At 38.1% G+C, this 19,519-nt stretch overlaps 2 protein-coding genes across 2 annotated transcripts; one reads left to right on the top strand and one right to left on the bottom strand.

Annotated features, from left to right (window-relative positions):
- Positions 1 to 1,185: 1,185 nt before the first annotated feature.
- cnot6l (CCR4-NOT transcription complex, subunit 6-like) lies at positions 1,186 to 13,323 on the bottom strand. Its single transcript, XM_074670975.1, has 12 exons — positions 13,192 to 13,323; positions 12,237 to 12,358; positions 11,913 to 12,099; positions 10,590 to 10,675; positions 10,368 to 10,457; positions 9,508 to 9,576; positions 9,208 to 9,365; positions 8,837 to 8,991; positions 8,581 to 8,732; positions 6,760 to 6,987; positions 4,230 to 4,432; positions 1,186 to 2,673 (listed from the first exon to the last, which is right to left on the bottom strand). The coding sequence occupies exons 2-12, from the start codon at positions 12,346 to 12,348 to the stop codon at positions 2,458 to 2,460; spliced, it is 1,656 nt and encodes a 551-aa protein (XP_074527076.1). The 5' UTR covers positions 12,349 to 12,358; positions 13,192 to 13,323; the 3' UTR covers positions 1,186 to 2,457.
- Positions 13,324 to 14,155: 832 nt separating this feature from the next.
- Positions 14,156 to 17,725, top strand: mrpl1 (mitochondrial ribosomal protein L1). The gene is made up of 9 exons (XM_074670976.1): positions 14,156 to 14,254; positions 14,626 to 14,710; positions 14,844 to 15,120; positions 15,218 to 15,301; positions 15,438 to 15,509; positions 15,680 to 15,791; positions 15,869 to 15,969; positions 16,058 to 16,139; positions 17,511 to 17,725. The coding sequence occupies exons 1-9, from the start codon at positions 14,224 to 14,226 to the stop codon at positions 17,621 to 17,623; spliced, it is 957 nt and encodes a 318-aa protein (XP_074527077.1). The 5' UTR covers positions 14,156 to 14,223; the 3' UTR covers positions 17,624 to 17,725.
- Positions 17,726 to 19,519: the final 1,794 nt, after the last annotated feature.

Here is a 19,519-nt window from a genome sequence, read left to right as displayed (position 1 = left end):
AAAAGTAAAATGTTTTCTGTCTTTGAGTGTTTTATTACGGAGGATCTAAAGGGACACTGGCAGAAAAAAATAAATAAATATATGTTTCAGCAGCTTTTATCAGCGAGCATTTCCCTCTCTGTCTGTGGGGGGATAGATTATAAAACCTAACGTGTTGAAGAGCAGCCTGCTCAGACTCTGAGAAATGAAAGTAAAACAGTTTTTGTAGGTTTGAGTTCAGCTCGGTTAAATTCTGAAATGAAACACTTTGTGAAAGACGCTGAATGAGTTTCTGAGTTTCACAGACCTGACATCAAGAAAACAAAACTTAGCATAAAATGTACTTACCTTATTTTGAACAGGAGGTCCAGAAAGTAACATTTCTTCAAACTACACCCTTCCTGTGGCCCATTGTTTGTCTGCTTCCACCACCAGCTAAAACTTTTGTAAATCAGGCCAGTGATTTCTGTACTAACATTATGTTTTTACATGTGTTCCTGTTGGCGCCTCTTGGCCTGGTCACGTTTGTAAATGAGAACTGACTTTAAAACACTTTCACCTGCTAAAATAAAGGTCAAATAAATAGATAAATAAAATATATGAAGAAAAAATAAAGGTAATTGAACTGTGCCCCAATTTCATAGAAGGCAGTGAGGCAACAACAAGGGCATTCAAAATTACTGACGCCATAGAAGGAAAAGAAGACCACCCTCCCATCCAGTTAGCCCCAGTTAGCCTGTTAGCCTGTTAGCATAGAGAATACTCAGCCTGTGCTGGTTAAAAATGGCTGAAATATTGCCTCCAAGAATTTTTTAAGATATTTGCTTTAAGTTCTTATTTATATTTTTTATTTAAAATTTTAATTTTAAAAGTAATTTTAAAAAATTGCCAAACTTTTGAGAAAAAATAAATTTCAAAAATTTCCACAACTTTTAAAAATATTGAATTTTTTTTTAAAAATGCTAAAGTTAAAAAAAAATAAAAATAATAATCAGTTATTACAGCCAGTTTGTCACCACAGAGGCAGAATGAATGAATAACAATAAAATGTATAACGTGAGTTTAGGTATGGCTTAAAGAAATGTTTGTGTGTGTGAGAGAGATCTTACTTAAGCTTTATGGATAAAAAGAATTGTATATTTTGAAGCTTCATCTCTTCATGTGACAGTCAAAAAAAGACAAACAGACAAAGAGCTTTTTGCACATTTATCCTTTTTCTCAAAAATTCTGTAAAACTGAATCGTACAAAGTACCGTCAAAGACTGCATGTTGGTTTCAGACAGAAAAAGTTGCAGTTCAGAAACAGAGCATAGAGGACAGATGGAGTTCATTTCACCATCAAACTGTGAGTTCACCGGGAAAAAAAAAACAAAAAACGTCTTTAATCTTTGAGGAAAAAATCTGGTTCTAAAAGTCGGAGCTTTGTCTCTCCTCAGATTTTGATAAAAGGTTTTTATTTTAATTTAAAAAACCAGCCAGGTGAGTCAGGGAGTGAAGTATGAGCCTGAAAATGTCTGTAAATGAAACAGGAGCTTCATGAATAAGTGATAAAATGTGCAAACGAAGCAAAGCGGAAATTACTGCCGTCCAGAAAGCTTTAAACTGAACCTGATGAGGTTTTGTTGTTTGATTCTGCCAACACGTATCTGAATTCATGGCTTAACTTCAAAATACTGAACCAAGTAAACATTAATCTGACTGATTCGACATTACCAACATCTAACTTTATTAAAGAGGGAAAAGGTCAATAAATAAAACGCTGTGGGGCTGATTTTAAGGAGCCTCATTTAGGACTAGCGGTGTAAATAAATGAACATAAACCTGAAAACTCTCCATCTCTTTTTTGTTTTAATTCAATATTAATTTAATCATTTCTTTGTTTTTAAATCAACCTCTTTAAATGAGGCTGAGAAAACACTTTCATCACAAATCACAAACAATAAAAATAGACAAATGCTCCCTGTGCTTACGAGATTTTCACAATAAAGCTTTGTTTGGTTTTCGTCTCTAAGATGTGCCTGTGGGAGTCTTTGAGAGGTAAGTCCGATGCATAGCAGAGCCCTGAGATCAAACTGATAGAAAGGGCTTCGATCTGATCGTGTGACGCGGAAAATACAAAGTTCAGAGTCACTGAAATCATCACAGATACAAAAACAAATTTAGCTTTGATCCTTTGGTAAAAACATTCACCTCCCTCACAACATGTTTGCTGCAAAACCTGAAAATTAAATGAAGTGTTTTAAAACTGGTGTTTTAACGTCTCCCTTTTAAAGGAAGATTTCATATAAAACTCTAACAACTGCAAACAATCAGGCAAATACTTCACTCCCTGCGGATGTCGATGGCGTAAAAAGGTGAGCGGTAACCTGTACAGCAGGTGTATAAACTCTGGAGGAGGAGCTATAAAAACCTGCAGGAGGAGGGGCTGTGTATAAATCTGAGGGGGGGGCAGGAAGTGGGCTGGTCTCTCAGGTGGCACTACCTGTGGACCGGCAGGTGCAGCCCGTTGAGGGAAGGAGGAGGGAGGGGGGTCTTCAGCTCCAGCTGGGCCAACAACGAGAAGTGATCAGACGGGATGTGGGGGTGGGGGCAGCCGGTGATGTTGTTATCGATCAGCCATTGGCTGTCCAGGGGTCCCATCAGGCCGAGCACGCTCAGGTGAGTCATCGAGAAGAAGATGTAGTCGATTACGCCCTGCAGGTCGAGAGGAGACAGAGGAGAGGAGGGGTTGAAATGAAGGCTGTATTCAGACCAGAAAAGTCCTTTGGTCCACTTGTTTGGTCCGGACCAAAAGCGGACTTTATTTTTTTGTTCGGTGAGATTCGTATTCAGATTGTACTTTTTGCAAGTGGACTTTATTCTGTAAACACATCCAGGTGTGTGACGATCAGTGCTCTCATTGGACAGCACTGACAAGGGCGGCACACAGAGTACAGACCTGGAAATGGAGGTAAACATGTGAGTTTGTGCTCTTATTAGAGCTGCTAAATCATTTTCAGTTTCAAGAGCAGCTCCTTCAAAGCAGCTTAACAACACCGTTTACAATTTAGGAACAGGAAGACCAATGATCGCAGCAAGGAGGCGCTATGCCCTGCGTGTCCTGACCCACAACATGCTAGCAACAGCGTGGTTAAACAGAAGATGGAGGATCAGGTATGAACCAAAGACGGTTAGGTTACGGTGGCTTTATAGGCCCAAAAGGCACATGTATCCTGTAGTTAGTTCAGATGGACCTTGGTTTGTATTCAGACCTGCACCGGAGAACCACGAACCGCACCAGAGTTCGTTTGGAAGCGGACCGAGACCACCTCAAGTAAATAATATCAGGGTACATTAAAGAGAAGATATATGGACATATATTTCACCTGAAGCTAGCTTTATATACATCATGTTATCTTTTGTTTGGACGGATCTGACTACTTGTCGTGGTAGCCCCCCGGTGGAGCTAATGTTGTGCTACAGGGTAGCTAACGCACTCTCAGCTGTTATTATGGACGCTAAGACCACAGTCACCTCTAATGTGTGTGTTACTGCTGCAGTTTAGTTTGTTGACGTCCTTCATGGTACTGTCTGGAAAAACTAACAGTCCAGGCTGCACACAGCTCTTTCTGCTCGGTATGGTCATATAACTCTGGTTAGCACCAAGCTGCTAACGTTAATTGGTAACTGCTGCAGTTACCAACCACTCAGAAACGTCCTTGTTCTGGGTCAGACTCTGGATCAAACTGGTCTGACTGAACCACGGTGCTTCTATGAGCCATATCTACGCTCTCTGTGTAAACACTGCAGCATGGTACCGAAGCGAAAGCCACACCCTCGTCCAAAGAGGTCGTGTAGGAGGCGTGAACAGGGCATAACTAGATTTTGAGGCAAAAAACTTTAAACTTACTATCTGACTTTAAAGTCGTAGGTGTAGTTGGAGTAAGGCATCAGGTGGGGGTGTTTACCTTAAAGTCGTAGGTGTAGTTGGTGTAAGGCATCAGGTGGGGGTGTTTACCTTTAAGTCGTAGGTGTAGTTGGAGTAAGGCATCAGGTGTGTGTGTTTACCTTAAAGTCGTAGGTGTAGTTGGTGTAAGGCATCAGGTGGGGGTGTTTACCTTTAAGTCGTAGGTGTAGTTGGAGTAAGGCATCAGGTGTGTGTGTTTACCTTAAAGTCGTAGGTGTAGTTGGTGTAAGGCATCAGGTGGGGGGTGTAGTTACCTTAAAGTCGTAGGTGTAGTTGGTGTAAGGCATCAGGTGGGGGTGTTTACCTTAAAGTCGTAGGTGTAGTTGGTGTAAGGCATCAGGTGGCTTTCGTACGCGCTCTTCAGCTGGAAGTTGTGGGTGATGCTGCCGTCTGAGTTGCCGTTCTTGCCGTTGCAGTTGAAGTTGGTCAGACAGTCGCTGTAACGGAGCTCCTTGAAGTCCTTGTGGTTATCAGCCACTCCTCCATTGCTCAGGTATTCCACCACACCTGTTGGAAAAAGAGATTCTCCTTGTTTCTTTATTCTTGTAGAATTTGTTTTTTAACAGGATGAATGGTTTTATAGGTATGGTTAATTCTTTTTTTTTTATTATCGTGGTTTAGGTTTTTTATTGATTAGATTGAGAGTCGTATGAGTTAGATTTAGGTTACTCATTAATGGTAATTAGGATTTTTATTGATTAGATTTAGGATTTTGATTGATTAGATCAAAGATTTTATTAAATCAGATTAAGGATTTTTATTAATTAGATTTAGGATTTTGATTGATTGGATTTAGGATTTAAATTTATTAAATTTAGGATTTTTATTGAATAGATTAGGGATTTAAATGGATTAGATTTAGGAATTTCATCGATAAAATTTGGGATTTCTATGGATTACATTGAGGATTCCCATTGATGACATTTAGGATTTTATACCATTAGATTTAGGATTCTAATTAATTAGATTTAGGATGTCTTGGATTAAATTTAGTATTCTCATTGATTAGGTTAAGGTTCTATACTGATTAGATCAAGGGTTCTAATCGATTAGGTTTAGGATTTCTTTGGATCAAATTTAGGCATCTAATTGATTAGATCGAAGATTTTTACAGATTACATTGAGAATTTTTATTCATTGTTTTTAGGGTTAGGTTTTAATTGATTATAATTTAGATTTTTTGATTAGATATAGGGTTTAATAATTGGATTTGAGGTTTTAGTTGATTATGTCTAGGTATTTTTTATTAGATTTAATTTTTAAAAAAATCAGATTTAGGGTTTTATTGACTAGACTTAGGTTATAATTGACTAGTGTAAGGGTATTATTGATTAGATACAGTGTTTTATTGATTGAATTCAGAGTTTTATTTGAAATACCAAGAATTAGGGATGGGTACAGGATAAAGTTCTTTTGAAGGTAACCGATTGATCTCCGTCTTAAGTACCGATTCACACAAAATTAATAGGTACCATGTTCAGGTACCTAAATGCGTCCTTGTGACTGTGAGACTGGAAAAGTAGAATTTCCATACTGGACACAAACACGGGACTGCAAGGTTATATATTGAAGAAAAAATATTTAAAATTGAAAAATGTCTATTTACTACTAATTTACTATTAAAAACATTATTATTCATTTACCACATAAACGCACAAAAGTACCAAAAATTGGTACCGTTGAGTACTAAGCATTGGTTCCCAATCGTTTCAGATGTGAAAGGTACCCATCCCTTTCAAGGATTAGGGTTTTATTGATTAGATTAAACAGTAAACTGGAGATTACATTTTTATTCTAAATTAACACATTGTCTGGCAATGGCTGTTGAATGAGTCAATCAGTGATTTTATATATTAAATAAAAAAAGGGCAAAAAGTTAGGGGAAGAAGTGTCTGTTTTCAGTACAGCTCTTTAGAATGCTCTTTTTTTTTCTCATTTGGCACAGCATGGGGGACTTGCATTCTCTGACTTGGACATCTGAGGTCCTTTTATGAGGTCCGATGGCTTCAGAAACGATCAATTGGACGCCAGCGTGAGGCACAAAAGCGTGTCCTTATTTAAAAAAAATGTATCTTTATGTAAAAGTGTTTTGTTTTGTTTCATTTTTGTTTTTATACTGCTGGTCCCTAACCTGATTTTGTATCATTATCCATCTTTTTCTTTTTCTTTTAGTCCTCAAAGCAAAGCACAATGAGTTTACCTAAATAAACTTCTATTCTATTCTATTCTATTCTATTCTATTCTATTCTATTCTAACTCGTGCTCTGGTTGTTTAATATAAGATATACCCTGGCAGTCCACATTTCCTTATAGGCTCTGCAGGAATCCTCTGTTACGTTCTCTCATGTCTGTGTAATGGGCACAGGACTGTATGTTAAGACTTTATAGACCAAACAGGTAAGGAGGAGTGTGGGTAAACTAACAGAAACTAAAGCTGTTTGTCTCTCAGTCTTCTATCCCATTAAAACACTATTCCATTATACCAGCAAATGTGTTGATTAGATTAGTAGACTGTGTTGTGTACTCATATTCTACTCTTAATATCAGGAAAATAGTGCACCACTGAATTTAACCATTAATTTGCTATTTGAACAAAGTCAGTGGGACTCTCCTCTGTGACGTCATCACAGATGCCAATTTTAAAAGTGAAAGTAAAAACAAAAGTACTGTAATTTCTCCAGGAGACCCTGTAGTGTCTTAATATTGGGAAACATATCTTTTAAGTTATTTTCCTAAAAATTCCTTTGGGGTTTTGTTGATCAGACGTAGGGGTTTATTGTGCTGGTGTTGTTGTGAGTTTCAGCTGAGACGCTAACTGTTAGCGCTGGTCGTACCAGAGTCAGGAAGCGAGTTGAGGTCTGCGCAGAGGACGATTGGGATGGATGAGAGGTCAGACGATGGAGAACTGGTTGCCATGGAAGCCGATGCACGCTCGGCGATGCTCTTCAGCTCTGACAGGAACATCATCGTCTGGATTAATTTGACGTCACAAAATTCAGGGTCCCAGTGCATGTGGGCGTTGGCGACCAGGATTAACTGCCTGTCCTGAAGAGGCTTCACACCTGGAAACACAGACGGGGGGAAAAGGAGGTGAACAGGTGAGGAGCCAGAGAGTAAAAGGAGTCAGATTATATCGGGAGACAACAACAAAATAATAAACGGTTAAAATTGAGAAACAAAACAACCACTTATTTTTATCAAAGACACTCAGTGACACCTAGTGGTATAAAAATATAACTACATATAAGATTAGTAATTAAGGTTTTGTTTAATTCAGTTCAGTTAACTTTTGTTGTTTCCTTAAAATCCCCTGTGCTTGTAACTGTTCAACCATTTAAAGCTAACATACGTTGGGGGTCATTAAAGAAGATTTTGTATTACTGTAGAAAAATGTGTTGTTACAGAAAAAAAAAAAACTCAACCTAGCAATAAATGCAGACAGATTTCACTGTAATATGTACAGAGCTTTGGTATTTTCCAGATTCTGGGACAGAGTGTCAATTAAGTTGTCTCTGGTGAGTCTTTTTGACTTGTTACCTCCACCAAGTAGGTTGTGTTTTTGAGAGAGTTTGTTTGTTTGTCTGTGAACATCAACTCAAAAAGTAATGAACAGACCTTGATGAAATTTTCAGGAAATGTTCAAAATGGAATAAGGAAGAAATGATTTAATTTTGGAGGTGATCTGGATCACCGTCTGGATCCAGGACTTTTTTAAATGATTCTTTATCATTGTGAGATAGGGCTGTTTTCACCATATGTGTATATAACTCCACCATAAATGATCGGATTGCTTTGCAAAACAATACAAGACAAGGTCACCATAATTTCTGACAGATGCTAAAGTACGATCCAGATCCTGGCAATATTCTGGATACTAAGATCCGAAAGTATAACATTAAAGTCGGACTAAAGTGTTGCGTGATGCTTGGCGGAGGTCTGTGCTCTCTGAGTGCTTTTCTTGTATTGATTGGTGATCTAAACCTCACTCTGATAATACATAAAATATTTGATCGCATAAAAAGAAAATTGTGTTGTTTGGGCTGTTTTTTATTAATATACTGAGGAAAAAAAGTTCTTTATGAATATCATCATTATGGAAAAATTCTACATTTATTAAAGAAAATTCTCTGGGAAAAAAAAACTTCCTTCATAGTTTTTAAAAATATCTTTTACAGGGATTTCAAACAATATATTCAATCAATTTAGTACTTTAACAAAACAAAACTAAAACAGCTTAATTTTATCATTTATTTCTTTTTTTTTATTTGATCCAACATCCTTTCTAGCACTTGTTCACATGTTGAACATGTACATTGTTTCTCAACTCACGTATTCTGGTTCTATTCTCTATTAATAAAGAAAATAATAATAATAAAGTAAAATAATTTAAAAAAATAATAATAAAAAAGAAATATCCTGTTTTAAATGTAAGGCTTTGGATGGAAAAGTAATGTAAGTCTGACAGGTGAGAGCGGCGCTATGTGACATTGAGAGTGACAAACAGTCTGCAGACCAGACTATCTCAGTTCAGCCTTCATGGTCTGCAGACCCTGAACTGGGACCCAGCTCACATTTCATTGGACTCAGACTGATTCATTGATTAAAAAGTTGTCAAGTTGACCAACTGGTTGCTTGGTAAACTGATGTTTATTTACCTCCAGAGAAAATATCTTTGTTGACCTCGAGCAGCACGGCGACCCCGATGTTGTCTTTGGTCATCACTCTGTTCAGCATGACCTCTGACCCCTCAGAGTTCGCCATGGCGACTTGGTTAAACTCCACTGTGTGTTTCTGAACCAACGTGAACCTGCAGAAAGTCGACATGAGGAAAATGAAAACCATACCAAACAACACAAAAACTGACAGAAGTGAATCTACAGAAATAAAACAGATTAAAACGTTTTTACTCACTTCTGTGTCTTAAAGAAAATAGCGCAGCCGTCCACGTGTTTCCTCTCGGCTTCAGAGACGAGTTTAGCTCGAGACTTTGGACAAAAATACCCGTCATACCCACGGTCCTTCAGGGTTTCTAGAAACAGAGTGTAGTACTGCTCCGTCTCCACCTCCTACACACACACACACACACACACACACACACACGCACACACACACGCACACACACACACACACACACACACACACACACACACACACACATCATACACATGAAAACAAATTGCTGTTTCTCATATCAGAGTTTAAACAGCTGTTATAAATTACCTCACAGCTCCCCTCCCACCTGCCAACCAACCTGATGATGTCACTAACCGGCCCTAACTCACCTGTAGACTGATGATGTCAGCGTCGCAGTGCGTGATCTCCTCCATGATGCCTTTCTTCCTGTACTCCCAGCTGAGCGCCCAGGACGGACAGTAGCCGTACAGCTGCCGCGTGGCGTACTTATCACACAACACGTTATAACACATGACGGTGAACACGGCTGCAGACAGAGAGAGGGGGGGGGGGGGGTTACAGTTTTATAAACGTCCAAATCTTCCTGATTGGCTGATTCAAACATGTCACATGTTAACATCCACTGAACCATCAGAGCACTCAGCACACCAGGTGTGAGCAGGTCTCACCTGTTGGAACTGTCTGATCCCTCTCCTTCAGGGTGATCCACGGTCTCTGAGGAAGCTGCTCGGGGTGGACTGACACAGGATCAGGGAGAAAACAGAAATTCAGTGACAAACACACGGGTAACCTGCTCTAATACACCTGGGTATCTCAGCTAAAGAAATCAGATATTAAGTATAAAATAACCATTATTATAATCATTAAAAAACACTTTTAAAAACACATTTTTAAATACATACTTTTATTTAAGCTGAGCATTTTTTAATCATCAATTATTTATTACTTTAAATTTTTTTCTTTGACTGTAAAATGGGCAGGATCTTATATCCTTTACCTTTTGTTGTTAAAATTGTTTGAATCTTTTATTGCTTTTATTGCTTTTATTTTACATATTTTTCCTTTTCTTTATTTGATAGTGGTTTTTAGCCTTTTATTTTTTCATATTTTTTCCTCACATTTCTTTTGACTTCTTTTTCTAATTTCTTTTTACTTTGTTTTTATTATGTAAAGGACTTTGTAACATTGTTTTTGAAAAGTACTATATAAATAAATTTTAGTAAAATTAAAATATTTTTAAATATAATAATAATAATAATAATAAATAATAATAATAAAATTATTATTATTATTATTATTAACATTATTTTTCTATTCTTAATAAAATTATCTAGTAAACCTAATTATAATAACAACAACAACAACAACAACAATAACAATAATAATAATAATAATAATATATTATCTTATTATTAGTATTATAAATAATAATAATAATAATAATAATAATAATAATAATAATAATAATAATAATAATAATAATAATAATAATAATTGTAATAAATAAAAAGTGTTTTGGTGGATCTACCTGCGAGATTGTCGAGCATGTAGTTGAGAAGTTTCCGGGTTCCATCAGGTTCCTGGTACAGGTTCAGGATGTCCTGGGACAGAGGGTTTCCTGAAAACAAGCACAAAATAAAGACTTTACCAATTTGAAAAACATTTTAAGCAGCCGTGATTGTCCATCCAACAGTTTTTTTTTCATTATCTAAAGTTTGAATAAAGGTGTTGGCGATGGATTAACGTTTACCTTTGAGTCCCAGCGTCTGAAGCTGGAAGAGTCTCCCGAGCTCATAAGGCAGGACTCGTAACAGATTGTTGTTTAAAAGTAATTCCCTGAAGGAAACAAGAAGAACAAGTCTTTAAGAATGCAAATATAAATATTCAAACAATTCTTATCCTTGTACAGTTTCCCACAATGCCTAGCACTAAAGCTGGTCGTTCTCTTTCGGTCTATTGCAGGTGTCACTCAGGTTTCGGAGCATTGCTGCCACCTACTGGTAAGAGGCGGTATTACTGCTACAACTGCAACAACACAACACTTATATAAAGGGTTCATGAGATACAGGGGTGAAGTGTGGTGTCCCTCAGGGCTCTGTGTTGGGCCCCACTCTCTTCACCCTCTATCTCACAGGTGTCAAACTCGTGCCATGGAGGGCCAAGAGGCTGCAGGTTTTCGTTCCAACCAAAAACCCTGCCAGGTGATTTCTTGATTACCACACCTTCAAGCAGAGAGCAGGGACTAATTAGTGAATTCAGCTGGTGGAGTTTATGGTTGGAACGAAAACCTGCAGCCTCTTGGCCCTCCATGGCACGAGTTTGACACCTGTGCTCTATCTGCTCATCAGCAGGCTTGGGATCTCCTACCATCGCTATGCTGATGACACCCATCTTTACTTAAGGACAACCCCACATCAAACGCCTCTGTAAGACCTCATTCTACCACATCTGGATCATCTCCAAACTCCGTCCAACTCTCACCCTGGCAGATGCAAAGATGCTTGTCCACACCATGATCTCCTCCAAGCTGGATTACTGAAAACCAGTCCAGGATCCTGCTAAGGGTCCGTAAGTACGAACACATCATCCCCCTTTCTGAAAACTGTCCACGGGATCCCCGTCCCACCCAGAACTGAGTACAAGGTCTCACTCCAAACCCATCAGTGCTTTAAGGAACTCCTCTCCCTCCAGACCTCTTCATGCTCCCTACGGTCCGTAAACAAAAACATTCCCCCCAAAACCGAGCTCCGCACAATGGATGATCAGGCCTTATCTGCTGTGGAACCACCTGAGGGCCCCACAGACTACAGATGCTTTCAAATGTGACCTAAACACCTATCTATTTATCCCCGATCCCTTTGTGTAGCGCCTTGAGATTCTTGTAATGTAAAGTGCTCTATAAATAGAATTTATTGTAACAATTATTTTCAAAAACACTGGTAAACCTTCACACTTCTACTCATTAAAGAGGTGATACCACCTCACAGCAGCTGTTTACTTCTACTCAACTTATTAAAGTCCATGTTCAGAGGTCAGGGTTGGAAAACCACCTGACAGAGACCGTGCTGCTGACCTGAGAGAGACCATGTTGCCGAGCTCGGCGGGCAGGCTTCGCAGCTTGTTGGAGGATAGGTTCAGGTAAACCAGGTGAGGCAGTTTAGCGATGTCGGGGGGAAGGCGGGTCAGGTTGTTGTCGTTGATGTGAAGCGCCGTCAGGTGAGTGAGCGTCCATAATGAGCTGCTGAGACTGCGAACACGACCTGAGAAAACAGGTGTCATTAGACCTTAACTCTAAATCTTTATTTATCGACCAGCATCACTAACTTTCATCTTCTTTTTTGAAGGTTTCTAAAATGTGGAAGTTTAACTTCAGGAGGCTTTTACTCAGTAATCCCACCTGAGATCTCGAGTTCGGCCCAGTGAGACTTCTTCCCGCTGGCTGCCTCCTCGGCTGACATGATGGTGTAACATCGACGAGGATCTGGAGGATCATATTTTTCTTTTGGCATACCTGTTAATCTGAAAAATAGTTGTTGTTTTTTAATCAAACACACACAAAAAAGTCTGTCAATGCAACAAGGAGAAATACAAGAAAACAAAACAAATAAACAAAAAACTTGGTGACATTCACTGGATTTTTTTTTTTTTTTTAAGACAGATTCATTACAGATTTAATAAATGGTTGATTTACTGTCTCCATATCCACTAACCGACCAATAAACTGATTATTTCAACTCCACAATGAAAAAATAAAATAAAATAAAATAAAATAAAAAGCTCAAGAGAAAAAGAAAAGAAAAAACTGCAATCTTAAAAAATGTCAACCCTAAATGTGCCTATACTATCTTTATAATGATCTATTATTTAGGTATCATTTTAAAATATAATGAGTTATGATATTATTCTCAAATATAATGTTTTATTACAGGATTATTTTTAAAATGTATTATTTATTGGACATCACGTGACGTCCTGTTGGGCCCATTAAGCAGAAGTTAAGCAGCTGTCACACCTGACTCCCAGGTAAACAAGTTGCTGCATATTAAATATCACAATTTTAACTTTTCTTTGCGAAATATCATAAATGAAACGGAGTCAGGCTGTTTTATTACTAAACAGCCACAGAAACGGAGTAAAATCAGAGTTAAAACAGGAGGAGCAGAGTCCTGAAGCACCGCGCTGGATTAGTTTCACTCGCTGCTACAGGACGCACACTGTCCGGGCTCACGGAGGCGGACTGCGGGGTAAACGGTGCTGGTTCGACATGGAGACGGACTTAAGACCGACTTCAACCCGAAACAGCCCAGACTAAGAGTCCGTAACCTCACGGATACAGTAAAAGGCGTGTTTACCTTCATTCGGGGCCGGTAGGAGAGGATTTAAGGGGAGAATCTGAGCAGGAGACTGAAGATCCGATCAGACCCTGAACGCCTCACACCACAAGAACAACAAACGTCACATCCTGTCGGTCCACCGGCCGCAGCTTCCCCGTGAGTTTGGATTTCACCCTCTTTTATTATTAAAATTTTTACTTTTTGTTTTCCTGTTTATAAATTATTAATTAAAGTCTGGCAACTCCTAGTTTAACGGCTTGATAATAAAACTGATAAAATCAACGACAGAGCGCTGTTAGAAACTTTACTGTCCACCAAAAAATATAAAAATAAAAATTAGCAAACTGGTTAACATATCAGTTTAGTGTAATTATCATACTTTTTCAATAAATTAGTTTTCCATTATTACTATTCTCTGTAATTTAATCGGTTCATTGCTATTATCATACTCTTAAAATAAATCAGTTTAAAATTATCATCATACTCTGTTAATAAATTGGTTTAATGTTGAAATCATACTGTGTAAATAAATCATTAAATTTTTTTTTTACACTCTGTTGAAAACTTTTTTTTTTAAAGAAATATTTCATTTGAGACACAATCAAATGAAATACAATGATATAAATTCTAAATGTACAATGTTCTCTTTTTTCAGTTTTTTTTCCCCTGACAAAATCCATTGTCTCTGCATTCAAAGAAAATTATAAAACATTTAAAAAATAAAATAAAATAATATATATATAATATAACTATATATATACATATACATATACCCACATAAAATAAAATATAATTCTAATTATATATTAAATAATATAATAAATAAATTAAAAAGAGGTTACCAAATGAGCATTTGCTGAGAAGACAAAAAACAAAAAACAAAAAACAAAAAACAAAAAACAAAAAAAAAAAGGAAAAGGGGGGGGAGGGGTACTACGTTGGAAAGACTGGTTGAAAACTAACTTTGATTATATTTTTAGTGAGCAGGAGCTAGGCCGGAACTTTTCACGACCGCCATTGTTTACCTACGGACTCGCATCATTCTCGGACATGGCGACCTGCACGCGCACCGTGTTGAGAGGTCAGGTGTTTACATATATCTACATGTTACTGTAATGAATATATCCCACCTGTAATCCAGTGGAGAGAGCATTATGTATCGGAGTATTTAGATCTGCATCCTTCTGTCCGTCCTCTTTGTTTCTGCCCGGTGTCTTTTAAGTCCGGACAACCCCTTAGCTTAGCATAGTGCTCGCCCGGTTGCTGTCTGAAACATCCTCAGCCCTAAACTCACCCTTTACCTCCCCCTCTCTCTGTCTCATGTGATGTGTTTAAAAAAGAGAACACGTTATTTTTTTTATTTGATGGTTTAATTTTTCCTTTTCCAGAAAAGTGATGTTTTGTTTTTAACGAAACATGTCTTTAACGTCTAATTCTTTTTTTTATTTTTAGTGTTAGCAGGATGTCAGAGGCAACTGGCAGCCAGAGGCCCCACCCACACAGGTGTGTTACCTGCCAGGACCTTTGCCTCTGGGTGGTGAGTTTATTCAACTTTCTTTGAAAAAAAAATAATCATCTTAAAATGTTTTTCATTTCAAAATAAATGTGTGTTCACGCATCAGTCAGGAGACGGTTTATTGTATTTTACTGTGATGATGTTTGTCTGACAGGGCTGAGAGGAAGGAGAAGAAGGAGAAGAAAGACGAGGCATCGAAGGAGGTGAAAAAGGAAAAGAAGGTGATCGATGACAAAGACAGACATAAACCTTTCGGGAAAACGGCGTGGGTGCCTGTCGATGACGTGTATGTGATAAGGCATTACCCCAGAAAGATTCACAACGCCTTGGACGCCATCCACCTGTTGAAGAGTTTTCAGGCCCTGGACTTCACGGCCCCAAACCAGCCGGTTTATGTGGACTTCAGGCTGGACATGAAGCTGGAGAAGAAGGTTTGAACTTTTTCAACTTAAGATTTAAAAATGTGATGTCAGGGGTCTGATGAATCTTTTATTTGTTTTAATCCTTCATGTTTTGTTTCGGTTTTAGAGACGAGTTGACGCATTCGTCAGCACAGTTCATCTCCCTCACCCCTTTAAGACGAAGCTGAACACAGTTTTAGTTTTCACAGAGGTAAAATCTTTCATGCATCATTTCAGATTTATTTTTTCTAATAAAACCTTTATCTGCATTTCTTTTATCCTGGATTATTTGATAGGATAAAGTTTCTATGAGGCTGCATTAAACATTCTTGTGTGTGTGTGTTAAGGACCCTGATCAGGTGAAACTGTCTAAGGAACATGGAGCGGTGGTAGCAGGAGGGGCGGAGCTTATTCAGCCAGTGAGTCGCACACGTTTACATTGTTTTGAAACTGAACCAATCAGAGATCAGCACTGACGCATCTTTGACCAATCAAATGTTGAATGATGGGGTTTTTATTAACTTTTCATGTCGTTTTAAAAACTTTTGGCTGTGGTGCAAAGAGTTTGATGTGATTTTGATCATTTCAGATCCTGGATGATGAGATTTCTGCAGATTTTTATGTGGCTGTTCCAGATGTGTTGCAGAAACTCACCCCACTGAAAAACAAACTGAGAAAAAAGTTTCCAAAAAGCAGAAGAGGTAAAAAAAAAAAAAAAAAAAAAGTTGTTACACTGTTGCTCGGAGCAGACGTCAATCAGATGTGTTTCTTTTTTCAGGCTCAGTTGGAGTTAGCGTCCTCAAAATGTTGGATTTATTCAAAACGGGGCACGAGTACCAGGTAGAGGACGAGTGTTACGTCAGGACGCAGATCGCCACGGTAAATTTGATACCACTGGTATTAATTTAACAGTTGTAATATTATCATTGGTCCAGATGTTTTTTTTAACTCTTTCCTGCCTCAACAGCTCGACATGGACGAAAATCAAATCTATGAAAACCTTAAAACAATCCTGGAAGACGTCTGTTCACACCGACCTGCTGACAAAGGTGTGTGAGACCACAACGCCGCTCATCTTCATCATTCTCATTTTTATCATCATCACATAAACCATCATCATCATCACTTAATGATAGTTGATGTTGAAATAATCCCTGTCTTCTAGTTCACTTTACGTCAGCCAGTACTAACTAGTCAACTAATCCCAATCCAAGCCAGTATTACTTTGATAAATAATCCAATCCCTTATCCAGCTATAGTTAGATTACTAACCCATCCAGTTAAAGTTAGATAACAAGCCCAAATGGTATTATTTAGATAACTAGCTCATTCAGTAATAGTAGGATAACTAACCCATCCAGTGATAGTTAGAAAACTAACAGATCCAAAAAAAGTTAAACCACTCCAAAATCATTAAGATAGCTCTTCCATCCATTAAAAGTTAGATAACTAACCCATCAAGTAGTGAGATATCTAGGCCAAACATTATTTAGAAACCTAACCTAAATAGTTAGATAACTAACCCATCTTGTAAAAGTAAGATAACTAGCCAATCCAGTCATAGACAACTAACCCATCAAGTAGTAAGATAACTAACCCAAACATTATTATTAAGATAACTTACCAATTCAGTCAAAGATAGATATCTAACCTAGTAAGTAATAGTAAGACAACAACACATCCAATTACAATAAGATTACTAACCTATTTAGTAACAGTTAGACATCTAACCCATCTAGAGAGTTTGACGTCTTACTCAAACATTATTTTTTTTAGATGACTTACCCATCAGGTAACAGTTTGAAAACTAACCCTAACACAGTGAGTATGTGTCAGATTAACTAACCCACTCAGTTTGCTTTATGTCAGCCAGTACTATTTAACTCATTCTAACCAACCCAGCATTAATTAGACGAATAACCCCCCCAGTAATGGTTAGATCGCTTACTCAGCCAGCAGTTGTAAGTTAACTAACCCAAACATTACAATTCACATAACTAACCCATTCAGTTATAGTTGGATAACTAAATCACTTAGTAGTAGTTAAATAACTTGGTGATCCAGTAATAGTAAGTTAACCAACCCAAATATTATTATTAACATAACCAACCATCCATTAATAATTAGATATCTAACCCACCCAGTATTAGTCAGAAACCTAACCCTAATCAAATGAGTAACTGGCTGATAACTAACCTGTTGTGTATGAGTTTAATAACTTACACAGTTAATCGAAGGAGGATAACTTATCAGTCCACTATTAGTTAGAGCGTTAACTCAACTAGTGAAACTTTACTAACCCATTCAGTATCAGATAACTAAACCTGTTAATTCCCCTTTTCTTCCTTCTTCTCCTCCTCTTCGTCTCCTCTCCTCCTCCTCCTCCTCCTCCTTCTCCTTTTCTTCCTCCTCCTTCTCAGGACCGTTCATTGAGCGTTCGATCGTGGCGAGTCAGACGAGTGAGGCCTTGTGGTTCAGGAGTGAAGACTTCATTTCAAAACCCGTCGAGAAAGAGAAGGAGAAGGAGGAGTGACTCGCCTGTTGTAGTTATTTATAAACATTTAATATAAATAACTGAAAATGTATAAACTGTGTTTTTTGTGTACGAAAGATTAAATAAAATGTATGAGATAAATCAGAGTGTGGAAGATTTTTATTTAGTGTTCAGAAAACTAAAGGAAAATACTTTTTTTTATTATCATTATAACAAGTGATCTGTGTGTGTCCACTCACTTATTAACAGATCTAATAACTGAACAGTAGGGGGCAGCATAACCTCTGTCTAACTATGTCTGCAGAGTAAAGGTCCTCTTCTTTTATGTGTGTCCCATTAGTTTTATACTTGGTGTCCATACCTCAGCTTTGTCCAAATGTCCAGGTGTGACAGCTGCTGTGAGCTCCCCCTCTCATTGGCTGTTACCTTCTAATGCAGCCTGTTTACACCTTTTGCTCCTCCTCTTAAAGGTGTAACCTCCCAGGTGTGACAGTGGGTTTAACCCCAGAGTCAGAGCCAGGTAGGATCAGGTGAAGTAGGATACAATGTGTGGCTTTTAAACTGAAAGAGCAAAGAATGTAAACAAGGTCAGGTAACGAGGTGATTCTGCCATCAGGGGGCGCTGCCAGGGATGTTTGGGCCCCATAAAAAGAAATATTTCTGGGCCCAACAACACAGTTTAACTCCAAGTCAATCACACTTCTGTGAAATCAAACTGTCCACTTAGGAAGCAACACTGATTGGCAATCAGTTTCACATGTTGTTGTGCAAATGGAAACGACAACAGGTGGAAATTATAGGCTACTAGCAAGACACCCCAATAAAGGAGTGGTTCTGCAGGTGGAGACCACAGACCACTTCTCAGTTCCTGAGATTTATGGCTGATGTTTTGGTCATTTTTGAATGCTGGCGCTGCTTTCACTCCAGTGGTAGCATGAGACGGAATCTACAACACACTCAAGTGGCTCAGGTAGTGCAGTTCATCCAGGACGGCCCATCAATGCTAGCTGTGGCAAGAAGGTTTGCTGCGTCTGCGTCTGCGTCTGCGTCTGCGCTCTTCACAGGTTAAAGCAGGTTAGCCTGACTGCCATTAGGTACCCAGATGAGATCCTCAGACCCCTTGTGAGACCATATGCTGGTGCAGTTGGCCCGGGGTTCCTCCTAATGTAAGACAATGCTAGAGTTCATGTGTCTGGAGTGAGTCAGCAGTTCCTGTAACATGAAGGCATTGATGCTTTGGATCGGCCCGCCTGTTCCCCAGACCTGAATCCAGCTGAGCACATCATTTGACTTGTTTTAAGGACATTGCATCAAAGTTGGATCATCCCATTGTGTGTTTTCACACTTTAATTTTGAGTGTGACTCCAAATCCAGACCTCCATGGGTTAACAGATTTGATTTCCGTGTGTTTGATTTTGTTGTCAGCACATTCAGCTCTGTAAAGAACAAAGTATTTATTGAGAATAATTCATTCAGTCAGATCTAGGAGTGTTTCTTCTTTTCTTTTTTTTCTTTTTTTTTTTTGAAAAGAATGAAATGTTAAAGGCATGTTTGCCTGAAGCTGTTCTGTTTTGTAATTTTTTTTTTTAAATATTATTGTCATGTGATTGTTGATTGATATCCTGTGAAAGAAGGGGCAGATACAAAAAGAGTTTTCTTCTTTCTGCTCCTTTTCATTCAGTTTGGAGAATCTTTTATTTTTCTTTGTATCAATTTGTATTTATAAAAGAATGAAATAAATAAAATAAATAAATAAATTATTGATAAATGTGCTTATAATAGGTTACAGGTGCCTTTGTTGATAACAGGTACTGGGTGATTGAATAAACTGGGTCCGAGGTTGAATTGATTCAGTCTTTTTATAAAAGAGTTCAGTTTTTGGTCACCTGACCCCCCCCCCCAAAATAAATAAATAAATAAATAAATAAATAAATA

This window comes from Halichoeres trimaculatus, unplaced genomic scaffold, assembly GCF_033239565.1.
Source record: "Halichoeres trimaculatus isolate MK-OKI-2021-1 unplaced genomic scaffold, fHalTri1.1 fHalTri1_scaffold_5, whole genome shotgun sequence".
NCBI classification, from domain to species: Eukaryota; Metazoa; Chordata; class Actinopteri; order Labriformes; family Labridae; genus Halichoeres; species Halichoeres trimaculatus.
The sequence above is the reverse complement of the archived record's forward strand: the minus strand, read 5'-3'. Positions and strand labels throughout refer to the sequence as shown.

Bases quoted from the DNA above. Each gene is read 5' to 3' on its own strand.
- cnot6l (XM_074670975.1), bottom strand. From the start codon at position 12,348: ATGCCAAAAGAAAAATATGATCCTCCAGATCCTCGTCGATGTTACACC. The intron at 8,992-9,207 runs GTGAGTTAGGGC...GTGTGTGTGTAG, and splicing joins CTGACATCATCAGTCTACAG to GAGGTGGAGACGGAGCAGTA. The intron at 2,674-4,229 runs GTAAACACCCCC...CTCGACCTGCAG, and splicing joins ACTACACCTACGACTTTAAG to GGCGTAATCGACTACATCTT.
- mrpl1 (XM_074670976.1), top strand. From the start codon at position 14,224: ATGGCGACCTGCACGCGCACCGTGTTGAGAG. The intron at 15,970-16,057 runs GTAAATTTGATA...CTGCCTCAACAG, and splicing joins TCAGGACGCAGATCGCCACG to CTCGACATGGACGAAAATCA. The intron at 16,140-17,510 runs GTGTGTGAGACC...CCTCCTTCTCAG, and splicing joins ACACCGACCTGCTGACAAAG to GACCGTTCATTGAGCGTTCG.